Source organism: Polistes canadensis, unplaced genomic scaffold, assembly GCF_001313835.1.
Source record: "Polistes canadensis isolate GaletaPanama2010 unplaced genomic scaffold, ASM131383v1 scaffold_6, whole genome shotgun sequence".
Taxonomy (NCBI): domain Eukaryota; kingdom Metazoa; phylum Arthropoda; class Insecta; order Hymenoptera; family Vespidae; genus Polistes; species Polistes canadensis.
This window is the reverse complement of record NW_014569553.1, coordinates 1,574,483-1,590,437: the sequence shown is the minus strand read 5'-3', so window position 1 is coordinate 1,590,437 and position 15,955 is coordinate 1,574,483. Positions and strand designations below refer to the sequence as shown.

Below are 15,955 nucleotides of genomic sequence, written 5' to 3'. Positions count from 1 at the left end.
CCATCTAATCAATAAAATTTAAGATTATAACGTTCTCATTTTAGTATTCTTTTAATTTTTATGAAATTGTTTAAATAAATGCAAATTTGTTTTAACGTTCCTGTGCAGTGGTGACTTTGGAGGGGGAAATTTTCATCGAAATGAATATCACATCGAAATTATTTAATATTTAAAGTATGTTAATAAGTATGTAATGCTTATACTAATACATATATGGTTAAACAATCTGAAATATAAAAAGAGTGTATTAAATTATTAAAATAATTGTTAATTAATCAATAGAAGTGCCTATTGTTGTTGAAAAGCTCAGAAGATATGTTAGGAGCACCGTCCTCTTCGAAATTCGCCGTTGAACTGAGTCATTGTCCTCTAGAAAATTACTTTCATTGAAAGTTGTTTATTTGAGACTTTCCGAATGTTGCGCATGTGTATAAAGGGAATAATTCATCTAATCAATAAAATTGAAGATTACAACAATATGATTTTAGCATTTTTTATTTTTATATAATTGTTTAAACTTATGTACATTTGCTTAAACGTTCCTGCGCAGTAATGACTTGAAAAGTAAAATTTTCGTCTAATATAATATTAATTAGAAATTATTTAATATTCATAGTACATTGATAGGTATTTAATGTTATATGCGTTTAAATAATCTTAAACATATAAGTAGAGTGTATTAGAATATTAAAATAATTGTTAATTAATCGATAGAAATATCTATTGATGTTTAAAAGCTCGGTATATATGATCTATGTACCCTACTCTTCGAAATTCGCTGTTGGACTGAGTCTCATTGTCCTCTATAAAATTACTTTTATTAAATGTTGTTTATATGCCCTTCTATTCTCTATGCTATTATTTAAAATTCTATTAGAATTTAATTATACTATATATGATATCAAAGAATACTGTATACTATGATAGTATTGTACCGTCATCTTGTTAAGTACTTACTATCGCCCACTGCTGGTCTCGGTAGTAACTAAGATAAATCTGGTTAGATAAAAAAGGGAACTTTTGAGCTTCTATCCACTTCTGTATTCTTTGGTTCCAGCATTTTTACTTTTTATTATATTGATAAGAAATGTCTAATATTAAATGTGTTAATTTGATTGATTTATTATAATTGGAATTAAATAAACAAGCAAGATGAAGACACGTTTTAATACGTACGATCTCATTTGCTCCATAACGGAATTACAAAGGTAAATTATAAACTTATTATATGTAGTTAATTTGTTTCTTTAAATTTAGGTTAGGATATGACATAAGTTTCGTTATATGATGCAATTCGATTCTTTTGTCAAATCATTTTCGTTCCTTGTTACAATTATTATTTTTGATAATTTTTGTAGATTAATTGGTATGCGAGTCAATCAAATATACAATGTTGATCATCGTATATATTTGATACGTTTTCAAAGAAGCGAAGAGAAATGTATCCTGTTAATTGAATCTGGTTATAGAATGCATACTACAGCTTTTGAATGGCCCAAGAATATAACACCGTCGAGTTTTTCAATGAAGGTACATTAGAAATGATATACAGGATATCCTATAACTGGTGGTACAAGCGAACAAGGAGTATACGTACTTGACAAGTTTTCAAATTTATTTTTCTCAGGAAAGAGTCTCATATAAACAGATTTTATTTTATATTTTTGACTTAGTTTTTCATATGGAATCATCCCCTGTTTCCTTGTACCATTTGTTACAACACATCCTGTATATTTTTTATGTTTCCATAGAAAAAGCATAGTTATTCATAGTCTTTGAAATACAGATGAGGAAACATTTAAAAAATAAGAGACTTGAAAGTTTGAAGCAAATTGGTACCGATCGTATAATTGATTTACAATTTGGCAGTGGAGAGGCTGCATATCACATAATATTAGAAGTATACGATAGAGGTAATATCGTTTTAACGGATTATGAAATGACAATTATAAATATTTTGAGACCTCATACAGAAGGCGATAAAGTTAGGTAAATATGCAAGAAAATTGATAAAAATAATTAAAAATATTATTTTATATTTTTTCAATATCATTCGATAATGTTACATTATAGATTTGCAGTTAAAGAAAAATATCCATCTGATCGTGCTTATACTACGACCATGGCACCATTGGAAGATATTAAGAAGAAAATAGAATCTGCTAAGCCAGGTGAAAATCTAAAGAAAATTCTAAACCCTCTTGTGGAATTTGGTGCTGCTGTAATCGAACACGTTCTATTGCAAGCTGGTTTTGCATCTGGATGTAAAATTGATAAAGATTTTGATATCGAAAGAGATATGCCTAAGTTGGCTATAGCTCTGCAGAATGCAGATAATATGCTGAATGACGCGAAAGAAAACGTTTCCAAAGGTTACATTATACAGAAAAAAGAAATGAAGCCATCTCCGGACAATAAAGAAGAGTATATATTTACCAACGTAGAGTTTCATCCCTTTCTATTCGAGCAATATAAAAATTGTTCTTATAAAGAATTTGATTCTTTCGATGTCGCAGCTGATGAATTTTTTTCCACAATGGAAGGACAAAAGCTTGACTTAAAGGCTTTACAGAAAGAAAAAGAAGCATTGAAAAAATTAGAAAACGTTAAGAAAGATCACAATCAAAGATTAATTACATTAGAAAAAACTCAGGAATTGGATAAATGGAAGGCGGAATTAATTTCTAGAAATCAAACTTTAGTAGACAATGCAATTTTTGCTATTCAAAATGCGCTTGCAAATCAAGTATCATGGCCAGATATTGAGATTTTATTAAAAGAAGCACAAGAAAGAGGTGATTCAGTTGCTTCTGCTATCAAACAGCTCAAATTAGAAAAAAATCACATTGCATTATTATTAAGAGATCCTTATGAAGAAAGTGATGAAGAGACAGAATTAAAGCCTACTATTATAGATATTGACTTGGCATATAGTGCTTTTGGTAATGCAAGAAAGTATTATAATCAAAAAAGGTCGGCAGCTAAAAAACAACAGAAAACTATAGAGTCCCAAGACAAAGCTTTAAAATCGGCAGAAAAGAAAACTAAACAAACATTGAAAGAAGTACAAACAATACATAGTATTAATAAAGCAAGGAAAACATATTGGTTTGAAAAATTTTACTGGTTCATTTCTTCTGAAAATTATCTTGGTAGGTTACAAATGACTGTACGAAAAGAATTACAGAATAATATGTTAAAATTTTGGATGGATTACAGTAATCGGTGGAAGAGATCAACAACAAAACGAATTGATTGTAAAAAGATATCTTAAGGCTGGAGATATTTATGTTCACGCAGATTTAACAGGTGCTAGTTCTATTGTTGTCAAAAATCCTGGAGGTGGACCTATACCTCCTAAAACTTTGGCAGAAGCAGGTACAATGGCTGTAGCTTATAGGTGAACAAAATTTGTATTTTCTACAATAATGTTTACAAATATTATTTTTGGTACTCTTTTAATATTAATTATAAAGTGTGCATTTATATATATATGTTTAATACAGTATTGCTTGGGAAGCTAAAGTAGTTGCAGGTGCATGGTGGGTAAATAACGATCAAGTATCTAAAACTGCACCAACTGGTGAATACCTTAGTACTGGATCCTTTATGATACGTGGTAAAAAGAATTATTTACCACCATGTCAATTGATAATGGGTCTTGGTTTTCTATTTCGTTTGGAAGATAGTTCCATTGAACGGCATAAGGATGAACGAAGAGTAAGAGTTATAGATGATGAGATTGATAGGAATGAAACTATAGTTGAAATAGATAAAGAAATAGAATTAGAAGAAAACAGTGATGAAGGTAAAATATAGATATAAATGTACATATATCAAACAATTTTATTTGATATCATGTAATGTTGATGTATATCATTTAGACGAATATTTGGAAAATCCAACACAATTAGATTCTATCAAAGAAGAATCTTTTATGGAATCCGACATGATGCCAAAAGAAGATGAGGGTAAACATGATAGTACTAGTGATGAAGACAAAGATTTTCCAGATGTACAAATCAAAATTGATTATTCAACATTAAGGTATTACAATACGTTAATCTTATATAATTTAAACAGTATGTAATTATATTTCATACTTTAACAGAGTGGAGCTTCACGATGAAAATGGTCCTATAGATAAAAAAAATGAGGAAAATATTAGTTTTGTTGGTAAATCTATGTTAATAAATTCTAATAAAGAAGGAACTACAAAATTGTCTCAACAGTTGCCTTTAACATCTGATAAAGAAAGTAAAAAGCTTGAGCAAAGTCAATTGAAGAGAGGTCAAAAAAGTAGACTTAAAAAGATGAAAGAAAAATATAAAGATCAAGACGAGGAAGACAGGCACTTGGCTATGGAAGTTTTACAAGTAAGTCAAATAATGTAATTTCATTATTGCATATATAAAGCTGTTGTATATTCTATAGTCAGCAGGAGCAGCAAAAGAAGATAAACGTCGTAACAAACATAAAGATCCATCTGGCCCTAAACAACAAGGAAAAAAAAAAGGAAATACAAGGCCACCTATGGTAAAAAATATTAATACTGATAATATTGACGAAGAAGATGTAGGACCGGCACCCGAGATGGATATGTTAGACCAATTAACAGGAAAACCAGTTTCCGAAGATGAATTACTATTTGCTGTTCCTGTTGTAGCACCTTACAATACCTTATTAAATTATAAGTAAGTATATATTTCTTTTATTATTTTTTTTATAGATTTCTTGCAAGACATTTTCTTATTTCAGATTTAAAGTAAAATTAACACCAGGTACAAGTACGAGGGGAAAAGCTGGTAAGACTGCTATAGCTGTATTTTTAAAAGATAAAGAGATAACTTTGCGTGAAAAAGATATGTTAAAAGCTGTTAAAGATGAATCAGTAGTTCGAAACATACCTGGAAAAGTGAAAATAAGTGCACCTCAAATTCAAAAAATTAAAAAATAAATAGTATTCCTTGAATAATGGTATAATTTTATGTTCGCTTATGATTGTATATTACAAGTAATTATAAGTATATTTAAGTCTGTTTATTACTGATTGATCAACAATGTTTTATGAAAAGTGTACAAAAAAAAATACAAAAAAAGGAATGGTCGAAAAAAAGGTTTTATTAAATTAATATAAATCTTGTACACGTACAAAAACATACACGCTATAGAAATTTAATATTTGAAATATTTAAATCAAAAATTTTTCATAAAAAATTAACAAAAGTAACAAAACTTGATATTTATTTATCACTTTTAAATAACGCCTAATAATTTAATTTGTTCTATTTCCAGAAATTTAGACTACATAGAAGTAATTGTAAATATGTTTAGATGATATTTTCTTTTTTTTACATCTTTTTTAGAAATCAACATTAAAAAAGTATTTTTTTCTTCCATTATTCACATTATGTATGAAAATAATTAAAATATATTTATTTTGCAAACAATATGATTTTTGCAGCATCTGAATTATGCATTATAAATTATGTTGATTTCAAAGGGTGTATAAAATATCTATGTATTTACACTAAATATAGAAAAGATGGGTATTATAACAATATTTTTTATAACACCTAATGATCGTAGTATCATTAATTAATCTTGAAACATATCTTCATCTGATGTATCAGAATGAATTATAGTTTTGAGTTTAGAATTTGCCTTTGGAGATTTTACTGGTCTTGATTTAGTTCCCTTTGATATAATCTGGAAAGATGGACATAGTATAAGATATTAAAGCATATGTCGTATACAATAAAAGAAATTCAATTTTCTTACTTCCGCAGTATCAGAGTCGGAATCATTAAACTGATTGGTCTTTGTTTTAGTTTTAATCAGTTTTTTAGTTTTTTCTTTTGTAGGTGTCTTCTTCTTTATCTTTGCTTTTTTTACAATTTTAATATCATATTCTTCATCAGGTTCGTCAGAAGATTTAATATCGTTCAGTGCCTTTTTCAAATCTACTAATTTAGCACGTTTTTTATCAATTATAACGCCTACATTACTGTCATCAAGAGCATTATTTCTCATAGGACTTGCTGTTTTCGCACGCGGACTTGACCGTTTTATTCCAACTATTTTATTTACTTTCTTTGGAGTAGATTTAGAAATGGCAGCTTTCTTAGTTGGACTGGATGCGTTAGTAAATTCTAATTTTCCATCCGGTGTGTGATTTAATTTCTTCAAACCATTAGTTAAAATTTCAATAAATTTTTTATAATTTGGTGTTTCATTGAATTTCATTGCTTCTACTAACTTCATATACTTAAGTACAGGTTCAGGTGTTAAACCATCAAAACATTGATCCAAAAATTTTGGAAGGTTTTCAAAGGCTTTTTCTTTTTCTTTTTGTACGACACTTGGACTGGATGGCACTGAATTTTTATCCCACGGAAGAGAGCCGGATAACCATTGTATTATATTATATCCTAAGATTTCCAAATCACCTCTCATTGTAGGCACTGTATAAAAAAACACCATATGAAGATATTTAATATATAAATACAAAGTAAATTACTTTTTTAATAAATTTCTTTTTTGTTTTATACTTACAACCTATGTGAGCATCTCTGCTAGTATACTCGATAGTTCCATCGTGTGCTCTTTTTGGATCTGGTTTATATTCTGCTTTAGTTGTATATCGTGTTGCTAAACCAAAATCTACTAAATAAACTTGATCTGGATGCTTTGTACTCAATAACAAATTAGATCCTTTGATGTCAGCATGAACATATGCTTTGCTATGAATGTATTCTAATACGTTTATCTAAAATGAATCCCACAGAATATTGTTGAATGTTATGAAATGTTAGAAATTGTTAAAAGAAATTATTGTAGGATTCGTGACTAAATTGAGCCGTTGGACTGACTGGAACCGGCTCTTCCGGGTGATTGCTCTAATTTTTGAGCTATTCAGAACCTTCCTCCAGTCAATTTCTTCACGAATGTCTACTTTATTACTAGGGTACATATCTTAATAAAAGGTAAATCGACTCACTATTTGTATAGCTACTTTATATACTGTATGTTCTGGAAATCGTTTGTTATTTTGTTTAAATAACTTCCACAAGTCAGTTCCATATCGGTCCATTACCAAAAATCGATATTTAACATTTTTATGTTCATGGCTTCCAGAGGCAACATAATTGGGCATGCCAAGTACTGATAACTTTCTTTTTGTCTTCCAAGCTTGAACTAAAATAAGTGATATAATATTTCAATGAAGACATCACTAAGTACATATAGTCATTTTTTGTGAAAAGAAATTTATTAAAATATAGGACCCACTGTCTTCTTTTCTTGCTTGTCTCATATAAAAATGCATTTCAACAAATAAAGGCCCATTTTCGTGAGGTTCCTGATAGGGAAAATTTGTAATTGTAATTTTTTATATTATTTTGACAGAATGACATGTTACTTTGAAAAAATATAATAATACTTACTATTTTTATTACGTTAGGGAAATTTTTAGGAACTTTATCTTCATAAGCTGCACCTACAGTAAAAAAATACTTAATTAAAGTAATACGAAAAGGAAAAGAGAAAGATTGTAAGGAATACCTTACATACCAGAATAGACTTCTCCAAAACCACCTACACCTATTGACTTATCAAGAATCCAATTTTTTCCTTTGATATCTGACAATATAGTTCCGGTGGGTATAGGATCAGGCATTTTATATAAATTTCCTTTTTTCTTAGGTGCTTTTTTTGCCACTTTTGCACACATTTTTAGGTTATTGTTATTAAACGTATTAAAAAGGATTAACACTAAATATAGATGTAAAGAAAGTATGATTAAATAACGTGGTGGCGTATTATACAAATAAATAATCGTGTCAAGAAAAATTAAACTGTAATAAGCTATTATCGAATACTAAAAGGGATAGTGGATTTTGTAAAACGATCGTGTTGAGGTAGAATGTAAAAAAAATTCAAACGCGGGCACCGGAAACACAAACTGATAAAGTAAAGTGTTATCAACAATGTCCCTATACAAATTTTTCAACGCCACCTAAATTTAGAACTTTGACAATTTGAATTTATTTTAATTTATTACCAATTAGTATATTAATTATGTTTTTTATAAAGCGAAAAAGAAAATAGAAAAAATTATCATTTGTTTAAAATACATTGTTGCTTTTAAAAGTATTCAATGACGGAAATCGATGTAGAACGTTTACGTTGGTAGTCATGAAAGAGTTTGACTAGTGTTCTCTGCGCGCGGTTTGATTGTTCGAAATGTCAACGGACGTTTAGATGGATTTAATGGATTTTTTAGTAGAATTGACAAGTTAATAAGATAATAATAGTTTTAAATACATTAGAAATGACGTATATTATTTTATTGTTTTTATTACTGTAAATATACTACATAATAAGTGGAAAAGTTGTTTTAAAGTGGCGTCGGTTAGTCGATGCTCATACGAGTTATTTTTTTAGGTTATATTTTTAAATGGAAGATTCGGCGGTCGAATTGCTCGATTCAAAATCTGACATAAATGGTCAATTTAGCGAGTCAATTGACACGAGCTCCAGTATGAACGATGCTGAGGACGAAGGAATTGAACGCAGTTCCAATTATGGCAATTGTACGCCACAACAATCCTTAAAATTTCGGCACGTTGATAATTCAATTTTCAATACAATATCCAAAATAGTTAATCCCGCCGCAAAGGTGAGTAATCGAACACATTGTTACACATTATGACATATCTTTATGCATATTGGTAATATTTACAAAATGTATTATTACGTTTTTTAAAAATATATATTTTCATTTAATGTAAACTCTCTCTCTCTCTCTTTATATCATAGATAATTTGAAACTTATTTGTTTGTAATAAATATTTATATATTAACTTTTTATTTGTAGGTACCCGAAATACAAGATTTTAAAATTGTGAAACCAATAAGCAGAGGAGCATTTGGCAAAGTTTTTCTAGGGCATAAAAAGTCTAATCCAGAGCAATTGTATGCTATTAAAGTAATGAAAAAGAATGAAATGATAAATAAGAATATGGCATCTCAAGTTATAATAGAAAGAAATGCATTAGCATTAACGCACAGCCCTTATTGCGTGCAGCTTTTTTATTCTCTACAAACTGTAAGCAGTGTATACTTAGTCATGGAATATATGGTTGGAGGTGATCTTAAGAGTTTGCTCGGCGTTTATGGTTACATGGAGGAAAGCATGGCAGCTTTTTATACGGCTGAAGTATGTTTAGCTCTTGAATATCTTCACTCTCACGGTATAGTTCACAGAGATTTAAAACCAGATAATATGTTACTTTCCCGAGAGGGACACGTTAAATTGACAGATTTTGGTCTCAGCAAGATATCATCCTTGCATAGGGATCTTGAAATATCGGATTTAGTCAATTGTACACCTAGTCTTTGCACTCGAACTCCAGGACAATTACTTTCTTTAACATCTCATTTGTCCTTCGGTTCTGGGCAACAGTCAGTCAATGATTCAATAAGCAGTAATGAAAGTGCTAATGCTATTCAGATGATGTCAGCTTTACACAGAAATTGTACTAAAATACAATCGTCTCCTAATTCGGAAATTTCATCGATCGACGCTACTTCCTGCGATTATTCTCGCGTATCTGGTATTACACCGTTTCAATCCGCAGAAGATTTAAGGATTGGAAACGAAGATCAAACGAATATGAGGACTGAGAATATGAGTGAAGAGAGTTCAAGTAGTTATCACACATGCGAAGCATCCTCGAGTAATACAATCAATCCTATTAATCGTAACGTAGAAGACGAGGATGAATCTACGTTAGAAGGAGAACATTCACAACATTTACTTATCCATACAAGTCCCGTAAGTACCTGTGTCAATTCGTTTGGACGAGGAACGAAAAGAAAAAGGGTTACGGCAGATTTAACATGTGGTTTAATTCGTGAAATTTATCTTATGGAATTGGATGTAGATAAAACACCAAAAAGACAAAACCGCGGTACATCGTATTCCTGTGAGAGTCCTAAATCAATTGACATGGATTTAGCGTCGAGCGAGATAATTAATGAAAATGAAGATAAAAATGTGGATAATCGTAGCGGTGGTAGTTCAGGTGGTGGAGTTGCTTTCAGTACACCGGTTTCTTCATTTAATGCCGATTCGGAGAGCACAGACCAGACAGAAAAAACGTCTCAGGATAGTTTATCTACTATTCCTCCGGTGAAATCAACAAGATTTCATCTTCCACCTGCAATGTCAACGGAATTTACTCCAGATTCTAATGTCAATCCTATGGAGAGCGAAAATATTATCTCTCCGATCAAGACGCCCGCACCTTCGAGTAGCAATTGCACAACTTATCGCACACCCAAGTCAGTTAGAAGGGGTTTAGGTGCCGGTAATGGTCGGTCGGACGAACGTATATTAGGTACACCTGATTATTTAGCACCGGAGTTGCTTTTACGTCAAGGCCACGGTCCTGCAGTCGATTGGTGGGCTCTCGGTGTTTGTCTTTTCGAGTTTTGTACAGGAGTACCACCATTTAACGACGAGACACCACAGGCAGTCTTTGCTAATATTCTTGCGAGAGACATACCTTGGCCGGAAGGTGAGGAAGCTTTGTCTTCTGCAGCTACGGAAGCAATAGGTGCACTTCTTACGCTAGATCAATCTGTACGGCCGACCGCGAAAGAAGTAAGGGGTATGAAACTCTTTGAAAATTTTCCTTGGAACGAACCATTAAAGGCTGTTCCTCCTTTTATACCACAACCGGATGACAATTATGATACGTGTTATTTTCAAGGTAAGCTTTTAATTCTTTATACTTTCTTTAATCCCAAGTATAATATTGCACTATTTGATTTTTAGCAAGGAATATACTTCAGCATCTAAATGTCAGTAGCTGCGACACGTAACATTTATTGTTATCCCGAAGAGTTCATAACGAATTAAAAACGATAAAATTAGTAAAATTACAATAATTAAATATATATATATATAGTAGATGATAATTGTTACGATATGTATAGTTTTATTTTAATTTTTATTTTTATATACTGGTGTATGTAGATCATTATGAAAATATTTTGTTACTACGTACAATTGACGAGTACGGTCTACACAAGTATTTAGAAACGTCCGTAAGAGAATACGTAAAATATGTACGAGATAAATGTTGCGATGAGAATTTTCGAAATGAGATGGAATATACGTCATATTTTCTGTTTTCTCTTAAGATTTTTTTTTTCATTGAAAATTATTTGGATTTAAATGTGGAAAATGCGCTTAGTATTTTTTTGTAACGATTTTACACTATTAAAATGAAATGTGAATAGAGAGAGAGAGAGAGAGAGAGAGAGAGAGAGAGAGAGAGAGAGAGAGAGAGAGAGAAATAGAAATAGAAAATCAGTGACTTATTTAAGATTCTTGTAGATCCAAGGTAGAAAATGCGTTATTCTTGTATAAACGCCGGGATACTGTCCTTTTCCACAACCGATTCCCCAACTAACGATACCTATTTGAGTCCAACGACCGTCATTGACCATTAAAGGACCACCACTGTCACCCTATAAAATATGTAAGTTGTAACCATTGTTATTGAAATGGTCATTGAACATTTATTGTAAAAATCTTTGGATTGTAAAAGTAGAAATATTTGACAAACCGAACAGGAGTCCCTAGCGGCTTTTCCGGCGCACAAGAAACTGTCGACAATACCACCGGGTGCTGCAGAACCGTATTTAAATTTGCAATCTTTATTCGACCAAACTGGAATTGAAACTTCTTGAAGTACTGCTGGTTGTGGACCACCTTGTTAAACAACAATACAGATATCGGTTAAAAGGGAAGTTGTTTCTTATTTTTAACACACATATATATAGTGTTTTTTAAATATCTTACTTTCTCTCAAGGAGCCCCAACCGATGACAGTTGCGGTCATTCCAGTATAAAGCTTCGAGCCACTTGGCAAGCAAATGGGTCGAATTTGTTCCGTAAATTCGACCGGCTCGCTCATCGTAAGAATGGCTACGTCGTTGTAAAGAGTACGCGAGTTAAAGTTTCTGTGTCTTACTACTCGTTTAACGCGTCTTTCAACGTGACGTATCTCGCTGTTCGTCTTAATATTGTAATCTCCAAGATGAACCGTTAATCTCGCTACATCCCAAGAGTTCATGCTGAGAATAAATTGAAAATGAATGATTTATCTATACGTTCGATATTAGGGAAGAACAAAAAAAACTTAACGTACTTAACAACACAATGAGCAGCTGTGAGTACGTGTTTTTCATCGACCAAAGACCCGCCGCAGAATTGACGTCCAGCATTAAAGAGGGCAGCGATCCATGGCCATTCACCAGGATCAGCATCCTTACCACCGAGAATGCGTTCTTGATCTTGATTACCATTCTTTGCTCCGCATTGAGATAAGTCTATCGGCGAGAAAGTCGTCGAGCTTGGTTTGTTCGTTGTCGAAATTGTTGGAGCACCTGGCCACCAAGTCGGTTTTTTCGTTGGCCACGTCGTCGGCACACCAGGTTTCTTTGAACTCGTTGTAGAGGGATTCAAAGTGGACGATGAAATCAATCCGGGAGGCGGAGGATGAGTGGGCAAAGGTGGGATTGTGTTATCCGGTGAATGAGTTGGTAATGGTGGTGGCCAACTGGCTGTTGGTATCGGTTTTGGTCTTGCTACCGCTCCCGTTCCGTCTTCCTTGACTTTAACATCTTCTATCTAAAATGTTTAGGTTCGATTGTTTAAGAAGGCGAAAACATTCTTGCTAAATTGCTCGCGTTATGGACCTGAAGGAATGCTCAAGGACGAGGTAATAAAGCGGATCGTAAAAAGCCGTTTGTGAAATCTTATTGTTATCGTTGGTTAGTAGATGATAGGATTTTTAAACTTTCTACTGCAGGCCTTAATTGTTTTCACCATCGAACGCGAATTCGTAGTCGTGCTATTAATGTAGAAACGAAATAGGATTTAAAGCAAGTTTTACGAGCTCGGGTTGAGAAGAAATGGTAGAGATTACGAAGAAGGATTCACCTGTGGAGTTTCCTCGTTTTGACCGTCGCAGTTGTCCCCGCCGGAAACAGCGTTAGAATTCAAGTTGGAGCAACAAATTCCGAAACTTGTACGGCCGTCCTCAAGAATGAAACTGCAGGTATCGTAAACTCCAAGAACCCAACCATCGAGAGCACCAAGATCAGGTATTTTGAAATAGGGATAACATTCCTTGAATGTAGTGCACCGTCCAATTTCACCTTTAGACGTAAGACAGCTACCACGTTCCGCGGATCCACTCCAAAGGATGCTTCGACCATCTCTCGACAGAGATGAAGGATCAGCTGCAACGTAAAACCAAAGAAGATAATTAATCAAAGCTCGAATGATAGATGACTCGAGATCAACCAAGAGATTTCTCCAACGTTCAATTTTTCATTTTTGCAAGCATAATATACGCGCTTAGTATTATTTATCCTTTTCGATTTTCAACCGTAGTATCTGCACGTTGTCTTATTTACTAAGGCTGAATTGCGGTATGCGAGAATATATACACTTGACGCTTCGGCACGTATTCGAGGCGCATTAACGATGTCCGGTGAGAATGACACATCGCGTACCTTTTGTAATAGGCAGAGACCGTTCGTCACGTATTTTTACCAATGATTTTCTAATGATACACAGTGTAGTAGGAACACAACGATTATATTCGAGTTCATGTTAGTTGCGAGCAATTTATAAAGTATTTACGAGTCTCTGAAACTGTAGTTTCATTCTAAAAAGATAACTAACTACCAACAAAAAAATTAGCTTGTTCTTTTATATTATTCTCCATTGATTCTTAACGATCGACTTTGGTGCCAGCCTATAACATCGAGTAATGAGTTATGTTAATCCATGTAGTATTGTTATATCGTGTAGACCGTAGACAATGTGATCGGAAATCTGATGACATCATCTTACGAGTGTGTTTACCCCGAGACGAACAATGTGTTCCTCGTTCGATCAAAGATTTCTGGGGACGATTATACAAGTACGTTGGCAATAAAATTCCATCGAAGAATCTGAGAAGGTGGAGTTCGGTGACCCTGGTAGTCGTACTGCGGTACACGTACGATGAGGTTGATGCGCGCCTGGAGGACTTCCGTTTACCGTCTATGGAACGATCGTAGTAACGATCGATCGTCGATCAAGACTATTGTCCTTGCGAGAGAAACAACAATCAACGAGATAGATCATTTCATTAATCGTTATTATTTTACATAGGTATAACGTAAGATCAAAAATTCGACACACGTCTTATATTAAACGAAAAAGATGATGGGCTTCCTTTCAAACGTGGCTAGTTTTATTTTCCAAATTACGTCAGGAATGATATCGTAGATTAAAAAAAAAAAAAACAAAAAAAGAAAAGGACAATTAATAAGATTGTTCTCACCTTCGACAACGATCGCGTCATCTTCTTCTCGATGCAACTCGTTGTGCTGACGATCAGAAAGAGATGATTTAGGAACCGATTGAACGTCAGACGTAGTTTCGGTCGAGACCCTCGTGATTCCTAGGAATCCCAGAAATACGAGTAACGTTGTTAGCAATTGAGTTACTCCTCGTTTACGCCGCATCCTGGAAATCTTGTAGCGTATCTATTATGAAACGTCGTCGTCGCGTGGATTCGCGTTCGTGTCTGAACCGTTTGGCCGTGTACAAGAGAGAAGGTTCAGGATCGGCGTTAAGCTACCAACCTGCCGGGTAGACGCGGACTCGGGGCTTATAACGGGTTCGCCCTTCCATCGACTTACGCTCACACTTGTTCTCTAGTCTCAGCAGGTTCCATATCCAAGATTTCGCGATCTTCTCTTGTTCTTTTAGCGTTTCTTCAAATACATGGATCCTTTTGAATAAGCGAGCGAAGGGTTCGCTAAGGTTAAACATATTCGCTAAACTTTTTTTTTTTAATCCTTTTAAACATCTTCGGAAGATAATGGATCACCACTGGTGTGTTTGTGTTTCAAATGATATGATAAATTCGAACTATTTTCTATATCTTTCAAGAAATCAAGTTTTCTTTTGTTTATCTCTAACGAGAAAAATGAGATACGTTGAAAGTAAAAAAATGTAAATTGCAAATCTCGGTTTTCATTCTTTTAGAATATATTACATATTTTTGTCGTGGCAATATATATTTTTAGGTAGATTAATGATATTCTACGACGAGTTTTTAATGGATACTTTAAATGATCGGAAAAGATATAGAAGGTGTCAATAGAATTTTCGTTGAAAGAAAAAGTGTCGTTTAAATATTCATCAAGTTGTGTAGTAACATAATGGTGTGTGGATCGCACGGACTCTGACGAAGATCAATGTTCTCGGGCAAATGTTTTCTACATTATAACTATGTATCGAAGTTGCTTGGCATATATGTACACATATATATATACAGTCTTTTCCGTCGTCGAATGTAAATTGCTTCTCTTGTGCGTGCACAAAATTAGGTAGAAGAATTCGTGCTGGCGCCACTTCAGAATCTCGTGCTATTCTTTCCCGAAACGTGCAAACCGGTTGGGAAGCTTAAAGATATCCGAATGGGGTACGTTGCACTTGCAACGGTGGATCTGGTCCTTAGAAAAGGGCATTCCTCTCAGGTGATAAATAAGGACACAAAAATCGAGAAAAAAAAACATTTTAGCTTAAACGTTTCGCGAATACAAGGTATATACTTTATTTGTAATATATTGAAATAGTTATATAAATAACGTCAACAAATATTTGTGTGTGGAAAGTTTAGAATGAGAATCGTTAGTATATAACTGTCGTAGTCAAAATGGAATAGAGATAAGCCTTAGAGCTTAGAGAAAATAATCATTTACATTAGGGTTAGTGTCCCCATACAAGGTCGCGGATTCTCGCATAGATTGTCGTGAATAAGACGGAGCCCACGAGATCAGAACGATCGGGTGTATATGATATAAAGAGAAAAAG

The 15,955-nt window shown here is 33.2% G+C and overlaps 4 protein-coding genes across 4 annotated transcripts; 2 read left to right on the top strand and 2 right to left on the bottom strand.

The window, feature by feature from the left end:
• Positions 1 to 1,152: 1,152 nt before the first annotated feature.
• Positions 1,153 to 5,116, top strand: LOC106789657 (nuclear export mediator factor NEMF homolog). The gene is made up of 10 exons (XM_014754070.1): positions 1,153 to 1,208; positions 1,359 to 1,530; positions 1,787 to 1,989; positions 2,074 to 3,152; positions 3,220 to 3,400; positions 3,507 to 3,808; positions 3,885 to 4,047; positions 4,112 to 4,376; positions 4,435 to 4,694; positions 4,759 to 5,116. Exons 1-10 carry the CDS (start codon positions 1,153 to 1,155, stop codon positions 4,955 to 4,957), a joined length of 2,880 nt encoding a protein of 959 aa, XP_014609556.1. The 3' UTR covers positions 4,958 to 5,116.
• Positions 4,964 to 7,968, bottom strand: LOC106789666 (serine/threonine-protein kinase VRK1-like). Its single transcript, XM_014754080.1, has 7 exons — positions 7,573 to 7,968; positions 7,446 to 7,498; positions 7,291 to 7,360; positions 7,001 to 7,197; positions 6,556 to 6,769; positions 5,782 to 6,464; positions 4,964 to 5,709 (listed from the first exon to the last, which is right to left on the bottom strand). The coding sequence occupies exons 1-7, from the start codon at positions 7,730 to 7,732 to the stop codon at positions 5,599 to 5,601; spliced, it is 1,488 nt and encodes a 495-aa protein (XP_014609566.1). The 5' UTR covers positions 7,733 to 7,968; the 3' UTR covers positions 4,964 to 5,598.
• A 474-nt stretch (positions 7,969 to 8,442) lies between these two features.
• On the top strand, positions 8,443 to 10,949 carry LOC106789651 (serine/threonine-protein kinase greatwall). The gene is made up of 3 exons (XM_014754058.1): positions 8,443 to 8,680; positions 8,879 to 10,778; positions 10,844 to 10,949. Exons 1-3 carry the CDS (start codon positions 8,459 to 8,461, stop codon positions 10,888 to 10,890), a joined length of 2,169 nt encoding a protein of 722 aa, XP_014609544.1. The 5' UTR covers positions 8,443 to 8,458; the 3' UTR covers positions 10,891 to 10,949.
• A 386-nt stretch (positions 10,950 to 11,335) lies between these two features.
• On the bottom strand, positions 11,336 to 14,598 carry LOC106788742 (proclotting enzyme-like). Its single transcript, XM_014752287.1, has 6 exons — positions 14,415 to 14,598; positions 13,019 to 13,320; positions 12,225 to 12,706; positions 11,876 to 12,150; positions 11,640 to 11,785; positions 11,336 to 11,541 (listed from the first exon to the last, which is right to left on the bottom strand). Exons 1-6 carry the CDS (start codon positions 14,596 to 14,598, stop codon positions 11,389 to 11,391), a joined length of 1,542 nt encoding a protein of 513 aa, XP_014607773.1. The 3' UTR covers positions 11,336 to 11,388.
• Between the last annotated feature and the right edge of the window lie 1,357 nt (positions 14,599 to 15,955).